The sequence below is a fragment of the Anoplopoma fimbria genome, chromosome 9 (assembly GCF_027596085.1).
Source record: "Anoplopoma fimbria isolate UVic2021 breed Golden Eagle Sablefish chromosome 9, Afim_UVic_2022, whole genome shotgun sequence".
Taxonomy (NCBI): Eukaryota; Metazoa; Chordata; class Actinopteri; order Perciformes; family Anoplopomatidae; genus Anoplopoma; species Anoplopoma fimbria.
The window spans coordinates 26,590,863-26,607,153 of record NC_072457.1 but is presented as its reverse complement, the minus strand read 5'-3'; the positions used below and the strand labels follow the sequence as shown (position 1 = coordinate 26,607,153).

At 40.5% G+C, this 16,291-nt stretch overlaps 1 protein-coding gene across 1 annotated transcript; it reads right to left on the bottom strand.

Annotated features, from left to right (window-relative positions):
• Positions 1-1,418: 1,418 nt before the first annotated feature.
• Positions 1,419-14,700, bottom strand: b3gntl1 (UDP-GlcNAc:betaGal beta-1,3-N-acetylglucosaminyltransferase-like 1). The gene is made up of 12 exons (XM_054604875.1): positions 14,424-14,700; positions 13,961-14,077; positions 13,716-13,815; positions 12,647-12,711; positions 11,649-11,714; positions 10,805-10,900; positions 7,463-7,558; positions 6,540-6,664; positions 4,418-4,553; positions 4,246-4,314; positions 4,011-4,085; positions 1,419-2,849 (listed from the first exon to the last, which is right to left on the bottom strand). Exons 1-12 carry the CDS (start codon positions 14,499-14,501, stop codon positions 2,769-2,771), a joined length of 1,104 nt encoding a protein of 367 aa, XP_054460850.1. The 5' UTR covers positions 14,502-14,700; the 3' UTR covers positions 1,419-2,768.
• Between the last annotated feature and the right edge of the window lie 1,591 nt (positions 14,701-16,291).

The following is a 16,291-nucleotide window of genomic DNA, read 5'->3' as shown; positions in this document are numbered from 1 at the left end:
TAGAAATCATCCATTGGGGACCATCAATGTTCTGAACTCAATTTTGTGTCTGTTATTAGTTGGTGTTGAGATATTTCAGAGGATCACCATAGTCATAAGTACAATGGGGGACCATACATGTCATGGCAAACCATCTACTATTGGTTGAAATATTTCAGTTTGGACCAAAGTGGTGGACCGACCATCTGACCACGCAATACCATGCTGCCTTTGCTAGCCGGCAAGCGTGTATAGTAATTAAAAAGTTAGATTAATACAGTTGTGTGTGCAAAAACAATGAAATCCGGTAAAGTAAACACAAATGTTTAGTTGAATAACTAATTGAATTGATCAATTAATTTATTGAAACATTCTTTTTATCATTTGTCATTTTCAAGCAAGACTTAATTTGTCGTATGTGACAATAAACTAAATATCTTTTGGGTTTTTGAATGTGTCAATTTGGGTTTTTGAAAATGTAATGAACATTTTGTACTATTGCCTGTTTTCCTTTTATCCAAAACAACCAAGAAACTAATCATAAGAATAATCAATAACAAACATAGTCGGTTGCAGCCCTACTGTAAAGAATCACACTTCTTGTTTAAGTGTTTGAAACACAGAGAGGGAAGAGGGGTTTAGGTGGAGACTGAGTGCTAAGTGGATGTGATATTTTTCTCAGCCCCTACACGGCCCTGTGCTGCTGTGGGTCACCGAGGCCGGGGGTTTCCACCTCAAACCCCCTCCTGAATCGGATACAAACAGTCCTGCAATATATCAAACTCTATGAATTCAAGGCCAACAGTGATTCTGTGCATTCACACCACTGTGCAACTGTATGTTCAGTTCATGATAACAAACGAAGGTAGTGAAAATACAATTTTGACCGAGTTGAAGACCCCCTCCAGTTGTTTTTACTGACACTGTTGCCTCCCTACAAACTGCTGCGGCCAGAGTTACAGTAAGGCAGACCACGTCTCCGACCCAGGAAACACCGGGAGATTTTGTGGTGAAAGGTCTGTTTACCTTTGGGCAGAAGAAACTCTACTCCCTGTGAGGTAAAATAAACTTTTTTGTGCGTGTTTATGTATCAGAACTGTGCTCTCTTAAAGAGGTTATTGTTCTTTAGATTTCATAAGAGACCCAGGGAAAGCCAAACAAATACGTGCAGTATCCATGTTTGTACGTTTGTAGCAGCTGCGTGTGAGTATCTGATTTTGCATGGTTGCATCAGAGAGGGCTGTTGAGAAACCAGTGTGATTCCGATCATGCGACTTCCCACCCTTTTATAAGTTGAACCTTCTGTGATGACGTGCTGACTCCCGACAACTTTCATTAATTTCAGTTGAAGTGAAAAGTTTGGTAAATACCAATGTCAGTCCACACAGGATTAGAAAACACAATAACATTTTATTCCTCCAATGGTCAACATTGGCAACAGTCATGTCTTCTTGCATAATAAATATCTGTAATATATGTTCTTTGTAATTCAATTACAAAATCATCCTTCCACTTTTTCTTTCTTTCCACTCCAGGTCAGGTTAAACAATGGTGTTCAAACTTTTACAAGCAATAGTTTGATGTTTTGGGAGAAACCAATATTCTCTTTCCTGCATTTAATTTGACAAGAAGATAAAGAGATACGGCTAGGGAATGTTTAGTTTATGTTAGCACAAAGACTGGAAACGACTAGCCTCAATGTAAAATTCAAAAATCTCCATACCACTACCTCTAAAGCTCTCTAATTAACATTTTAAATCTAGTTTGTTTGAGTCGCACAAAAATCAGAGTGTAAAAATGAACAAAAACCTTGAGTAACTGTGAACCCACATCAACAAAATAGTTCAGCAAAACAACCCACATATTGATATATTTAAAATTCCTTTTTTATGGGAGTTTTAGAGGAAATGGTTGCTGTATTTTGTTACCATTGGACAGAGCCAGACTATCTGTTTCCATGCTCATCTAACAACAATAACTAATAGAGATGTGTGGATTGGCTCTGATGTGATATGAATCCATGTGTATGCATTAATCGTCCACCCACCATCCGAATGAATTGTTTTCAGATTTAGAGACCGGCACACACATGGACATTTCATTTCATATGATGTATGTTTTCTTTAACGATTTACTTTAATGATTAGAGAGGCTGCTCTCAGTTATTGTTAACGTTTCCATGCATGTAATAATGTCACTGCAGCGAATATCATGAGACATATGAACAAAGGAAATAGAAACCAAAGATTTAGCTTCTGAAATTATCAATGAAGTTACGCTTCTGTTCCTCATAGTTAAATGCGTACAGCATTTCTCTTTTTAGAGAATGTAATTCCTATTTTACTCATTAATGATGTATTATTTCACATACCGAAACCCATCTGTATTAAAATGAATGTTCATGTTTATGACCCGTCCATTGAGCGGATTAGTAAGGGTGCCCATGGATATAACTGCGACCTGCGCATCACTAAAAACTAACAACCATCCCAGTGTTGTTGTTCAGATGTGAGGCGGAGGAAACGAAGCTTTAGATGTACTGTTGTGCATCATCAGCAGATCTTTCAACTATGAGAACTTTCAATTGTCATTGTTTCCAACACAAAAAGCATATTGAACAAGTAAAATACATAATAACTATCTTTCCCTGGTCTTGGTGATGTCATTGACCCTTCCCCAGTGTTAAGTTCACTCCTTATTATCACCTGCCTCTCCCTCAGTTTGTGTGAGTTCCTCTTAGCCTGTTAAAGCTGCAGGGCTCCTCTAGTTGCCTCCGTCAGTCTGAGCTGTCAGTTGAAATGGTAGAAATCTGTTCCTTCCTTCAGCTGCAGAGAGTTGAGGTTTTCCTCCAGAACGCCTCCTGTCATGTCCTACAGATGAAACAACAACAACAACATGAGAGAAACAACTGGAACAGAAAATAGTGGAAGGTTAAAAGAAACTTACCCGTTACCATTGTTTTGGCACATTTTGTAAAGAGAAAGTTTAAGTTTAATGGAATCTTAAGTAAAGAGGAAAAAAAGTATGGTTTACATTTTGTACTACCTCCTCATTTGAAAGTGCCTTTATCATTTCAAGTGTTGATTGTAAAAAGAAAGGTTGAAATGGAAATGCCCTTATACACTTATACAATTTCCATTGCCTTTTAAATTGAAGTTCCTGTTGTCTTCAGTTTTTTAACTGCAATGAACTAAAGTTAAAAGTTGTAAACAGGCTTTAGAGATTCAGACTCAGCAACAATACACTGGGTTTAACGGTGAAAAATGTACAAAGTTCAAATGATGAATATTTGTTGTTAAAGTTATATGACAACTTGGTATAAAAAAACTTGTATGATTCATTCCAGGTGTTAATGCGTGTGTGTGTGTGTGTGTGTGTGTGTGTGTGTGTGTGTGTGTGTGTGTGTGTGTGTGTGTGTGTCATAGAGAACGGGAGAGGGAGAATGATTGAGTCCAGGTCTCCTTGTCCTCTGACAATAATTACTTCTCCCAATTCCCATAATTGAGCAATTAGTAGCCCCCGTAGGTGGGGTCAGTCTAGATTTGACGTCTGAATCTGGCTAGGTGATAAATAGGCAATTAGCGATTTGGCGAACTGCAAGATGTGTGTGTGTGTGTGTGTGTGTGTGTGTATTGTACATTCATTTAAAAAATGAATAAAAAGAGAAGGTCACTATTTTAAGAAAAGAAAGTGAAACAAAAGTGAACAGTGGCAAAAACATCAGATGTTTGTATGAACGCCATGTGATCAAAGATCAGGCTGCTGTCTCTACCCATTTCCTGACTGCCCCCTCTGTGTGTGTGTGTGTGTGTGTGTGTGTGTGTGTGTGTGTGTGTGTGTGTGTGTGTGTGTGTGTGTGTGTGTGTGTGTGTGTGTGTGTGTGTGTGTGTGTGTGTGTGTGTGTGTGTGTGTGTGCTACGTCCTGTGCTGGGCACACGCCCTTGATCATTATGTTGTTAAGTTAGATTACAGACCTTAGGGATAGGCGGTCAGAAACACCAAACATACAACACACAAACTGTTCTGCTCACCAGTTTAACACAGATAATGAAGGGAGCCGAGGCGTCTTTGTAGTGCAGAACTGGGATTCTTGGCTTAGGTCTTTGCTGAAGAATATCAGGAGAAAGAGTAGTTGTTGGTGACAGCTTCATCGAAATCTAATTCACTAGATGACCATTCATTTGAATAATAGCTTATATCTTGGCCTGGCTCAGATTGAATCACACTAAACATGTTGTATTTGGTATCGACAGTAGCTGATCTCACCTTGGATTCCTCATATGTGTAAAAGCCTTTCTGGATCTTGTTCTCATCGACGTCACAGAAAGCCTTTACCTGATGAAATGAACCAGAAAGGTGGTGAAAGCTGGCACACACCAACATTTTTCCAATAGTTTTATGTGCCTCACATCTTACAGCATAGCTGGAGGTTGCATACCTTCTCCTGATTGGTCGGGCTCAGGCTTCGGTACAGTTTACGGCCCTGTTTCCCGGCGTTCCATATGGTGAAACTCTCCCATTGGCTGAGAACTCGCTCCTGCAGGAAGTCCACTCGCAGCTTCCAAATGGTTTCCCTGGAAACGGAGGAGATGAGTGGAGGATCAGAGGATGGACACAGAAGAAGGTAGATTAAAAAAACGGTCAAGATTGTTTCTACAATAATAAGACCCAAATTGTACTAAATCGGAATCATTCCTTTACTATCAGAAAATAATTTTTTCAAATGCATTCGCTGCATTAAATAAAAACAAGGACTGAATTTTGACACAGTCTGATTTTGCAAGTGGATGGTAAAATTGTGCCTGTTTTAAATTAGCTTGTTTTCCCGTTGCCTGCACTTTGACTGACATCCACAGCTGTGCACAGGCCTCACTCACACACACACACACACACACACACACACACACACACACACACACACACACACACACACACACACACACACACACACACACACACACACACACACACACACACACACACACTTTTACTCTCAGATATGCGTCTTCACGCTCCATTCATGCTCTTAACCTCTTCCTCCACTGTCTCTCTCACACACACACACACACACACACACACACACACACACACACACACACACACACACACACACACACACACACACACACACACACACACACACACACACACACACACACACATGCCATGATGTTGAGTGATTGTGTGGCCACATTCACAGGAGGTTCTCCGCTCTCATCTCCTGATGTGAGCGCCTTACTGGGTCTTACAGTGGGCCTCATATGCCAAACAAACCCACCACCATGGTTGAGCGCGGGTGGTCTCCAGATTACTTTTCTATACATTCTCTATGGGCTTTGATTCTATGGCAGCAACATGGCAGAGATTTACTATAAACTGTATCTGTATACACATACTGGTGCCTTCATCCTCCTAACACCCTACAGATCAAAAGGCAAACACATTTTCAAGAACTCTGACACACACGCTCACATTTATAAACACAGGCTTTCTGTGTTGAGAAGCCTCTCCTCTCAGTCACTATTTGGCACCATCTAAACTTTTTAAAAACAATTCTCACCTCACCGACAGAGCATCTACAGTCACACAGTATGTGTGTGCGTGTGAGAGACAGAAGAAAGATGATGGTTTAATTTGGCTAAAGAGAGGAAGTAGGCAGGCTGTGGATGGGAAGGGGTGACAAGAAGTGGGGGAGAGTGGAAAGTAGGCAAGGCTCGCTTGAAATAGGCATCCAAAAATAGACAAGACGATAGATGAAGACAGAGAGGAGGATGATCGGTGAAGGAGTGCGTCAACACAAGCAGATATACGAGCATCGGACAGACGTAGGGGAAGAAGGAAGGAAGTAAGGAAGGAAGGAGGAAAGGAAAGAGGGGATGAAAGGAAGGGAGGATAGGGGGGAGGGAAGGCAGGAAGGACCTTCTCCTTTGGTGTGTTTTATCATTTGAGGCACTCACACGCACCGACAGACGCTACATGACCTTGCTGAAGCACAAGCAGCAGCAGGAGTGTTAGATCCTTCAGACACACACACACACACACACACACACACACACACACACACACACACACACACACAACACACACACACACACACACACACACACACACACACACACACACACACACACACACACACACACACACAAATACCATCTCAAACATGGTTCAAAACAAGATCCGATTCCCACAGTGTCTGAGAGACCCTGAACATTCCACAGAGGGAAGTGAAGAGGATAAAATCCCTGATTCATATGCTGGGAAAGTGTCTGGAATTCCGCATCCAACATATTCTGAAAATCTCAAGAATAAAAAAACATGCCTATGTGTGCATGCGTGTGCATATTTGTGTGTTAGAGTATCGAGCCTTGAGAAAATCTGGGATGCCTGCAGGCAGGTGTGAGTATGTAGAGGATCAACACTGTGTCCAAGTGTGTGTGTGTGTGTGTGTGTGTGTGTGTGTGTGTGTGTGTGTGTGTGTGTGTGTGTGTGTGTGTGTGTGTGTGTGTGTGTGTGTGTGTGTGTGTGCAGCAGGGGAAGGTGTGTGTAGTGAGACTGACTCTGTTACAGAGTGTGTGGCGGCCTTCTCATGGTAACGGTACACCAGCAGGCACTGATCCACCCTGGCCACGCCCCCTCCCAGACGAAGACTCTGGTAGAAGAAGAGCAGGTCCTCTGGGACTCCCTGGAGAGGAGGAGGTAGAGGAGTGTGAGATAAAGGTTGGAGATGACAGTTTATAACTTTAATACATTTCAAATTCACTGACTATGTGCAAATTGAGCTCACGTAAGTTCGGAACATTCTTTGCTTCCGTATGTTGTCATAGCGACTGAGTCCATTGAGGCGAGGACATAAAACAAATTAAGTGACGTGAGAGCAGGTCAAAACTTAGTTAAAATTAAGTTTTTGCCTAATGATCAGACTGAATTGCCATTTCACTTTTTTTCATTCATTTAGCATTACATTGTGTTCATGTGTCTTCATTTCGGCCCAAACCAGTCAGTAGAAAGCGATGTATCTGTCCCACCAACGGCATTTTCGGTTGACACAGAGACTTTGCTAGAAGTTGCAAGGAGCAGTTTAATCTTTAATATTTTTACCTTTGATCTAAGCATCTTGCTTTAAAGGAGAGCTCAAACACCAAATGTACACATCAGAGTGTGTTTAAAGCTCTTGGGGAGTACTGCTGTGTATGTGGGGGGAAAAAAAGTTTGAGCTGCGTGAAATCTGAACGTTTGGGTTTGAAGATTGAAAATGAAATCAATCTGGTAATTTTTTCAAACTGCCCACTGTGAGTTGGACAATGTTATAGGAGGGAAATACTAAACAAATAAAATAACATTTTAGATTTTCAAAGAAAATGGAGGCAAACTAAGGAGGGATGGATGGTTGGACTGTCATTCCGACTGGAAAAGACAGTGAAGGGAGGCACAAGAAACAGGCTGAAGGAGCTTGAGGAGTAGTTTGGGCGTATACTCTCACCTTGCCTCCCTCATCAAATGGTCCAACCTTCAGGTACCAGTTCCTTGAGCAGAACCATGTCGGCATGATGACTGTGGGCCCGTGAGACGTGTACACCTGAGACACACAAACAGTTCAGATTATACACAGAACATTTCGACAAACACAATCCAGAAATAACAATTTATCAGTCATATGTGTTGTGGACATACAGTAAGTGTCCATACTGGTCACTGTGAACAGACAATTAAAAAAAAAGTATCTAAGTCTTGCTCTATTTTAAACTAAGTTTGTGTGTTTGGTAGGGGACGAACTAGAGAGACAACAGAATAAATAGCAGTAATAGGAACAGAAACAAAATAGCTTTTGAAAAATATGCAATTGATCTGATGTTGAATAAAAGTCAATTTGTGATTCTTCAGTAAATGTTGAGGAGTGCACTGAGGAACAGAAAACATGACACTCTGAAATAAGTTTATAGAAGTGAGAATAAAAATAAACTACAGTATGGCCAGTACACCTAAGTACATAGTATTAGCTGGGAGTATAAATATAGTATTATCATATTCATTTAGCATTATCATATGCTAAATGACTGTAATGTAATGTAATTCATATCTATGTTTAATGCAAACATACACAAAAGTTTGCACTCTGGCTTCTACAATCAAATCCTGCAAGAGTTACCAGGATATCCCCTGTAGTTTGTCTCTCAACAAGCTCTCACACACACACACACACACACAAACAAACACACACACACACACACACACACACACACACACACACACACACACACACACACACACACACACACACACACACACACACACACACACACACACACACACACACACACACACACACGGTGCAGAAAGCAGCATTTTGTTTCAGCTCCACTTTATAAATAAAGCTACTTCTTGTCATTGTTACAGAACATAACCTCCATATCAGCTGAAATCTGACCAGAATTTGGCAGATGGGAATGGAAATTTCCCATTAGGCTATGAAGATTCTGCACAACTTCTAATCCTGCAAACAAAATAGGTTAGAGTGCAGCCGCATGTGCTCTCTTACAGAAGTGTGCGCTTCCTGAAGTGTTCAGAGGAAGGACTCACACACTTCCATCCTTTTGCGTATGATCTCTGACTAATGACTTTGTTTTGGCCTCTACTTCTCTTTCTAACGACGACCTCCTTAATGCTCCAGGACCACATTAAGGCTCCTACATTTTATTTATTTCTACCATCACACCGCATTCCTTCCACCGCAGCCCACCCCCACTACCTCTTGTTCCTCCTTTCTTGTACTTGTGTGTGTGTTTTTTGTTCAGTGGTGTTGTTGCGATTTGAATCTGTGGGTCATTTGAGGTGGAGCTGTTTCCTCCTTCAACTATGTCACTGTGTTTCACTTGCTGTGCGTCTGTGTTTGTGTACACGTGCATGTGTGTGTGTGTGTGTGTGTGTGTGTGTGTGTGTGTGTGTGTGTGTGTGTGTGTGTGTGTGTGTGTGAGACTGGTTTTGGTTGAAGTTAAATGCTGCACAACTGAAATGCATCGCAGAGGAAGAAAATTGTGGAAAACATCTGGACCGAGCCAGTTGAACAGCTGGACAGAATCTAGTGAGTGTGTGCGTGTGTGTCCACCTACGAACATCTCCTCTCCCTTCTGTTGTAATATTGCAACATTTTGCAGATGTAAGCTGTGGCCAAAAGCATGAATAAGAATGAGTTCTGGGAAACCAGGGGACAGAGGGAGGGGGAGGGGGAGGGGGAGGGGGAGGGAGGGAGAGTTGGTGTGGATGTGAGAAGTCAGAGTGGTCGGGAAGGTTTGGGATAACCATATCTAATGTCCTACAGATGAACACTCAGGGTCCACCTCTGGATCATGTTAAAGGAGCCCCGTCCCGAGTAAAGCTCTGGTTTAACTCAGTTAGATTCTGTTTCTTTACCCAGAAACGTTAAAGTGAAGGCTGATAAAGCAAAGAAAGAAAATGGGAAGGGAAACGAGCTGCCTCTAAGCCTGCAGAATCAATGTATGATCTCATTCTCATGCTCCATGAAACTTAATATCACATAAATATCCAGGAATGCCTGCTAAGGAGTTATGCAGACGGTGTGTGTGTCCGTGTTTTACCCTTCTTGTGGGGACATGCATCTGATTACACAGTCACATTGTGGGGACTCGCCTTTTCTTGGGGGAAAAAATCCACGTCCCCATAACTTAAATCATTACATTTGAGGGTGAAGACTTGGGTTAAGGATAAAATGAGGGTTCGGATTAGGCTGGTAGCGCTTATGGTTAGGGTAATAAATGTAAGTCAATGTAATGTCCCCAAAAGTCATGAAACTCGACTTGTGTGTGTGAGAGAGAGTAGGTCCAGGTTGTCTTGTATCCTTGGTTACAGTGTGTTTTGTTCAGACAGAGAGAGTGGACTTCCATCTCTACATAAATAGAAATATGGCCAGTGGTGTCACATTTATATCACTTATCATTTAGTGATTAACTAGACATTTAATATGGTGAAAGTAGAAGAATTTGCTGTTAAAGGGGTATGTAAAGAATTTCACTGAATAACATCTTTAAGTAGCTGCTGCCCTGCCAGTTTATATCTACGTGGTATCTTCTGGTGTGTAAAATGTCTAATCAACACTAGTAATGCCAAATGCAGTACAATTACTGCAATTTTATTATTATTATTTTATTATGTTATCAGTCTGGTTGGCTTGTGCTGGGTCACGTTACCATTATTTTTGTAATTCGAGATGGTTAGGTGATAATAGAGTCATAAATGTTTGCTGTGACTTGGCAGATGACACTTTTCACAATTTCCCATCTTTATTCATTTCCACATCTACCACAGCAGGAAACTTCAGCTAATATTTCTGTTTTGGGCCATAAAGGGATTTCTTCTGAAATCCAACATGGTTGAGTGCAGAATCTGATGACAATTGTTTACATTTTAGAGATGGATTAATTTACCGGAACGTTCACAAATTGATGGAATACAATATGCATTACATTTCAAAACGAGTATTGCAGGAGCAGTTGAAACAGAAAAAGCTTGCAGTTCTTTTGTCTGCAAATAAACGTTTCCATTGCTGACAATTTCCCCTACGGACTACCCTCAGCAGACAGCTGGCAGTGTGACCCGTTTCCTCTGGTGGGACTGGGATGGACTGAGGGGTCAGGAGTGATGCTGCGTCCTCCGTCCAGTACACTGCCACATTTCCGTGGAAACTGCGGACGGCAGGTACGTATCCTGTTTCTGTCTGCCCTGGTAGCTGCCTGGCACATGACCTCTCACATACACACAAACACACAGCGTCCAAGCACACATGCTGTTTGAAGCTGTGGGTATTTACCTGTGTGATGAGCTGATCCTGAGTGATTGTGTTGATCCAGCGAGTGTAACGCTCAGTCGATCCCTCTGGAACCCTCTGAACTTCACAGCCAATCAGCTATCATGAAAACACACAAACACAAAAAACAAAAAGGAAACATTGAAAACATTTGCAGACATTTTAGAAATGTGCTGCTATAGAAATAAGTGGTAAGTAACTAGGTTTTTTTGTAGATTGGTGTTAGGCTGCAAATATCTCAGGACTAAAGGTACATTTAAATTTAAATAGTCTTAGAACTACAAAGGAAACTCGATGTTTGAATTTTCAAAACCAATTTTCAAATTTTCAAAATTCAAAAAGTTTGTCGATGCTGAAATACTCGGTCAAATCTCAGAGGAGAGGGGTCAAGGAGGAGTAAAGAGCGGTTTACATAAAGAAGGACGAGGTTATGCAGAACTGAATAACAAGCAAAGGACCATATTTTTCATCCAGAACCATAAAATATTACAGCCATAACAGAAAGAGTCAGGCTGTTTGTGCAGGGCGGCAAGCCCGCTGTCTCCATGCTGTCTCCCTCACTTCCCTCTCACACTCAACCTTTGACCTTTGACCTGGCAGGCCACAGAAAGCATCAACACCGGATACTCACACTGTTCTGCATGCCAACTGCATGGAAGCAAGCCCACAAACACGCTCACTCACACAACCATGGATATTTTGGGGGGAAGGGATTGGTCAGATGGTCAGTGAGTGGAGTGAAAGAGAGAGAAAGGGAAGGGGTGTGAGAGAAGTGAGGAGAAAAGAAGGGGAGGAAGGGTGAGGGAGGAAAGGAAGTTAGTAAGCACATACTTGAGGGAGAACTTACAGAGTTTGGGTGGAGGACAGATGCCTCATACTGCAGACAAACTCTTTGGGGCAACATTGCGTCATCCTGGAGTACAAAAAATATCAAGTCAGACACATATCACATGTTAATTATAGTGAGCATTCATCATCATGTGACAACAAGGTTACTTTAAGCTTAATAATTTACTTCGCCATCATTTACGATTTAATATGCTGTGTGGTGTATCTCTGAATACCTTTGTGGTATTTTTTTTTGTAAAAGATTGTTCTTTACAAACACACTTGAACAAATATGTTATCGGAGGTTTGGTCAAAAAAGGTTTACATTAGAATAACAATCAGCAGGTATGAGAACACATACTGCGAAAATCTGTATGACTCCGATCATTTTTGCTCTCATTGTACATGCACAGAAATAGAAATACCGCTAAAAACAAGGACAGATATAAACATTTAGCTATTATGTACACAAATGCAAGAGATCAAATAGAAGAAATTGTCTGTCTTCTGAGAAAGCAATCTTCTTTTATTAGTCTTTTATTCTTTGAGCAGAAAAGGGTATTTGATAAACTCTATTTAGCTCAAGCAGTTACAAAATATGAATCTAAACATGGATCACTTATTTAGATGTTGTGGCTGACAAAGCCCTGTTTCAACGACAGAGCTGCCATATGAACATAAACACATAAAACACACATATATCCAACGCTGCGCTCAGCTCATTAGTCATGAGTTCTGACAGGTCCGTCAAACAGCCGCTGAGCTGCTGAGCTCTGTGTGAATGTGTCCTTGTACAGCGTGTGTATTTAGACAAACCAATATGATCTAATTATTGTTGACTCACTACTGTGTGTTATGAAAGACATCTGGACGGTGAAATAAAACATGTTCTGGCTGGCTGGCTGACTGACACACACACACACACACACACACACACACACACACACACACACACACACACACACACACACACACACACACACACACACACACACACACACACACACACACACTTACCGCATCCTGAAAGCACAAGTATTGTCCACAGCTCTGAGTTATTGCCCTATTCTTTGCATATCCCACTGAAAAACAAAAGAAGTATGTTTATGTTTGTGTGTGTTTGCAGATTGATTTGTATATGCCTCTCTGTGCTAACTACTTTCATTTTGCCATGTGTAAGTAATTATTATGTTCAACACTTAAACATAATGTAATAACATGCCATTTTCAAAATGTGAGACCATACCTGTCATATGAATGAAACAGTATGTGAGTCAGTTATTATTATGTTGTTTTATGCTTTACAATATTCCTCCCTGGTTAATCAGCAGATGTAAAAATAAAAATAAACAGCAAGCTTCTTCATTTCAAACAAAACACACAATATTTAGTGACAAAGAAGACATGTCTCTTGTTGAAATAATAATAATCGTTACTTTGCTTTTTGTCACCTTGAATGACTCATTTCCAAGAAAAGTATGAGCACATTTCTGGTGAACTCAAGATTTAAAGTGGGGGTTTTGCATGATTCTTTGTGAATCACAAAATGATTTGTGGAAAACATTCTGTGTTAGTCAACTAAGAATTTCTTTGTTCGAGGGCAGCCCTATCACATATCTTACTTTAATGGCCCACAAACATACATTACTAATTTTCTCAGCCAGTCCCTGAATTATAAGCATTTTTGACAATATATTCTTAACTCAAGGTCCAATTACTTGACCCTCCTTTAACTGCCTTCAAGCATGACACTTAGAACTCTAGAAACAATGTCAGCTGTCTGTAAACACCCGACCAAAACTGTAAAGGATCTAGTGGGAAGCTATGAGCTAGCTTGAAAAAGAAGAACATGAGATACATTTGAAAGCTATAGAAAAAGCTAATGAGTGGACTTTTGTTTAGAATTAATTATTAAAAAATTGGCGTGTTTCAAAGTTTTTTCACATATTATGCACATTTTTCCCCTCAAAAACTGTATGATCAATTTCTTTTTTATTTGTCTATCATCTCATTCAACCATCTTCAATAGAAAATCGATTCCTGAGGTCAAAGTTTGACAAGATAAACAACCTAAGAGTCTACTGACCTCCTCTGGGTTGGGCAGAGTTGTGGCCAGAGATCACAACTGAGATGCCCCTCGCCTCCAGCCTCTCCCTCCAACCCTCGACCACTTTCCTGGAGTCATCCTAAAGAACACAAAGACACACACACACACACACACACACACACACACACACACACACACACACACAGGTTGAACTTTAACTGAGGTCTCATTATTTTGAGACATAACATATCTGCCAGTAAATATGCAAAATAAAAAAACCTCACAGTGCTTGCGTCGTCAAAGACAGAGAGCTCCATGGTTCCAGTGAAGTCTTGGTGTAATATGGCCTGCAGACATTCATCCAGCCAACAGGATGCATTGTACATTGGCATGGTAATACTCTGAGCACAGAAAAACACACAGAGAGATACGACAGTGAGTGTAACTAATCAATGCATGAATAAGAAACCAACAAGAACCACATAAAGGAGAATGCAATCTGTCAGTTCACATGGTTCTCTGTTAAACTACCGCAGCAACACAGATGATTTGGGATACATCTGTGTTTGAAAATTGTTTACATTTTGGCAAATCATCAAGCTGATTCAATACAAAGCTTAAAATTGCTGTTTACACCTAAAATGTTCTAATTTCTCAAGTCTGGCCACATCACAAAACATTTATCCTCATTGAGAGCAGTAACGTTACATTAATGTTAGTTGTGTGAGGGAGCGTGTTATCACCCACCACGTCCACTGCTCCCCTCTCCTCCTCCTCCTCCTCCTCCTCCTCCTCCTCCTTCCCTCCTGTTGCGGCGTCACTCATCTGAACACCGACACCTGACCTGACGTTTAAAAAGACACGTTTATAACAATGTCGGAAAAATACTCGTGTTTAAACTGTTCTCTGTGTAAAATGTATCCACCTCAACAAATGTTATCTCTTGAAAGGTATTCTGTTGGATTTAGTGACGCTAAAAGTGACAATTCTAGCTAAACGTGTAGCCCAAACTCGCAGCGCGGGCAACAGCTTCACCACTTCCGCAAACAATGAATGTCGGGTTCTGATTGGTTCGTGCAAAACACGGACAGACGCCGGATTCGCTGTAACTCACTGTCAATCAACCGGAACGGTGACGTCACCGACAGTGTGTAAAACAGCTTTCTTTCTTTCTTCTGCGTTTTCCTCGCCAAAGAAAAAGTAAAATCTAAAAAAAGTATATCTTAAAATGAGTAAATTTTCAAGTATTTCAATATCTAAACAAACTAATTATCATTAATGTTCAATAAAAAAATTATTGTTTGAATATATATATTGTACTTTTTATCAGAAATTTCGTCAAAGTCTCTCTGGCGTCTTATGTGGACCTGATGTGACATACAATTTGTGTCATGGTTGTCAATATTTGATTATGAGTAATTCTTAGCAAAAGATGTACTTACTGGAAATTTTCCACAGCTTTCATCCACATCTTGTGGCCTTCATTAGCGAGTGGAGTTTGTTTAGTTCTCATGGAGATTGTTTAGTTGTGAGACTCAATAATGGGATTCATATGTCATATCATGTATTTGGGAAGAAAAAGAAACAAACAGATTGAACACATGTAAAAAGCAACAGCAATTCTGTAAAACACAGAAGGACAACCATCAGTTGATATCAATGATGAAATGTTTCAGGTATTTTTTAAATGGAATTTTGAATTCATTTCAAACAATTAAAAAAGTAAAGAGTTCTACTTTTTTGTTTTTGCATGTTTTGTTTGGTCAGACTCATTTCTGGTGACATGTAACAGAGCAACTCTCTCTAGCTTTCCTGTAGAGTGTTGAATAGGGAACCAGATCAGTGTGTTTTTAACGTTGGCAGCTGCAGCATGGGAGGGTCTATCTTTGTGAGCAGACAGAAAAACAGGATGGGCTGAAATATTGTTTTTGACCATCGTTTTCATTTTCTCTCAGTAAGGTAAATAAATGAATAGTGGGAGAGTGATAGAGACTTAGTATGTGTGTGTGTGTGTGTGTGTGTGTGTGTGTGTGTGTGTGTGTGTGTGTGTGTGTGTGTGTGTGTGTGTGTGTGTGTGTGTGTGTGTGTGTGTGTTGTGTGTGTTGTCTGTTTCCAACCAATAGCAGGTAGCAGGTACAGTGCAGTATGTTTTGTACTGTTGTAGCTGCAGGTCTTTCATCAGTATGTGTGAGTCATTCAGAGTGACTAAGATACATTTAAATTAACAATAACTGTAGCAACTGTAACAACAAACTGAACAAACATCACAACACTGAGCAGGATGATCCAACAATTCATGATTCCTGTCAGGAATGAAACCATAAACCAGTCCTGGATTATGAAACATCCAAACTCTGTTACCCATTAGATCTGAACTACTTCCAGACAGAGAACAGACGGCCCCCTATTATTGTCATATTAATCCTTGTTTGTTTTTTTTATTTATTATTTCTGTCCTGATAAAACAATTCATGAGCAATAAAGAGCCTGGAGGAACGTAAGCTGCTTAACGTCCTATTATTTTTTTTTAAATGAAGTCCTGAATTTTATTACACACAATCCTCCTTAATCAGGGCACCACTCAGACAGGATGTAGATTAGAGATTTCACTGGGG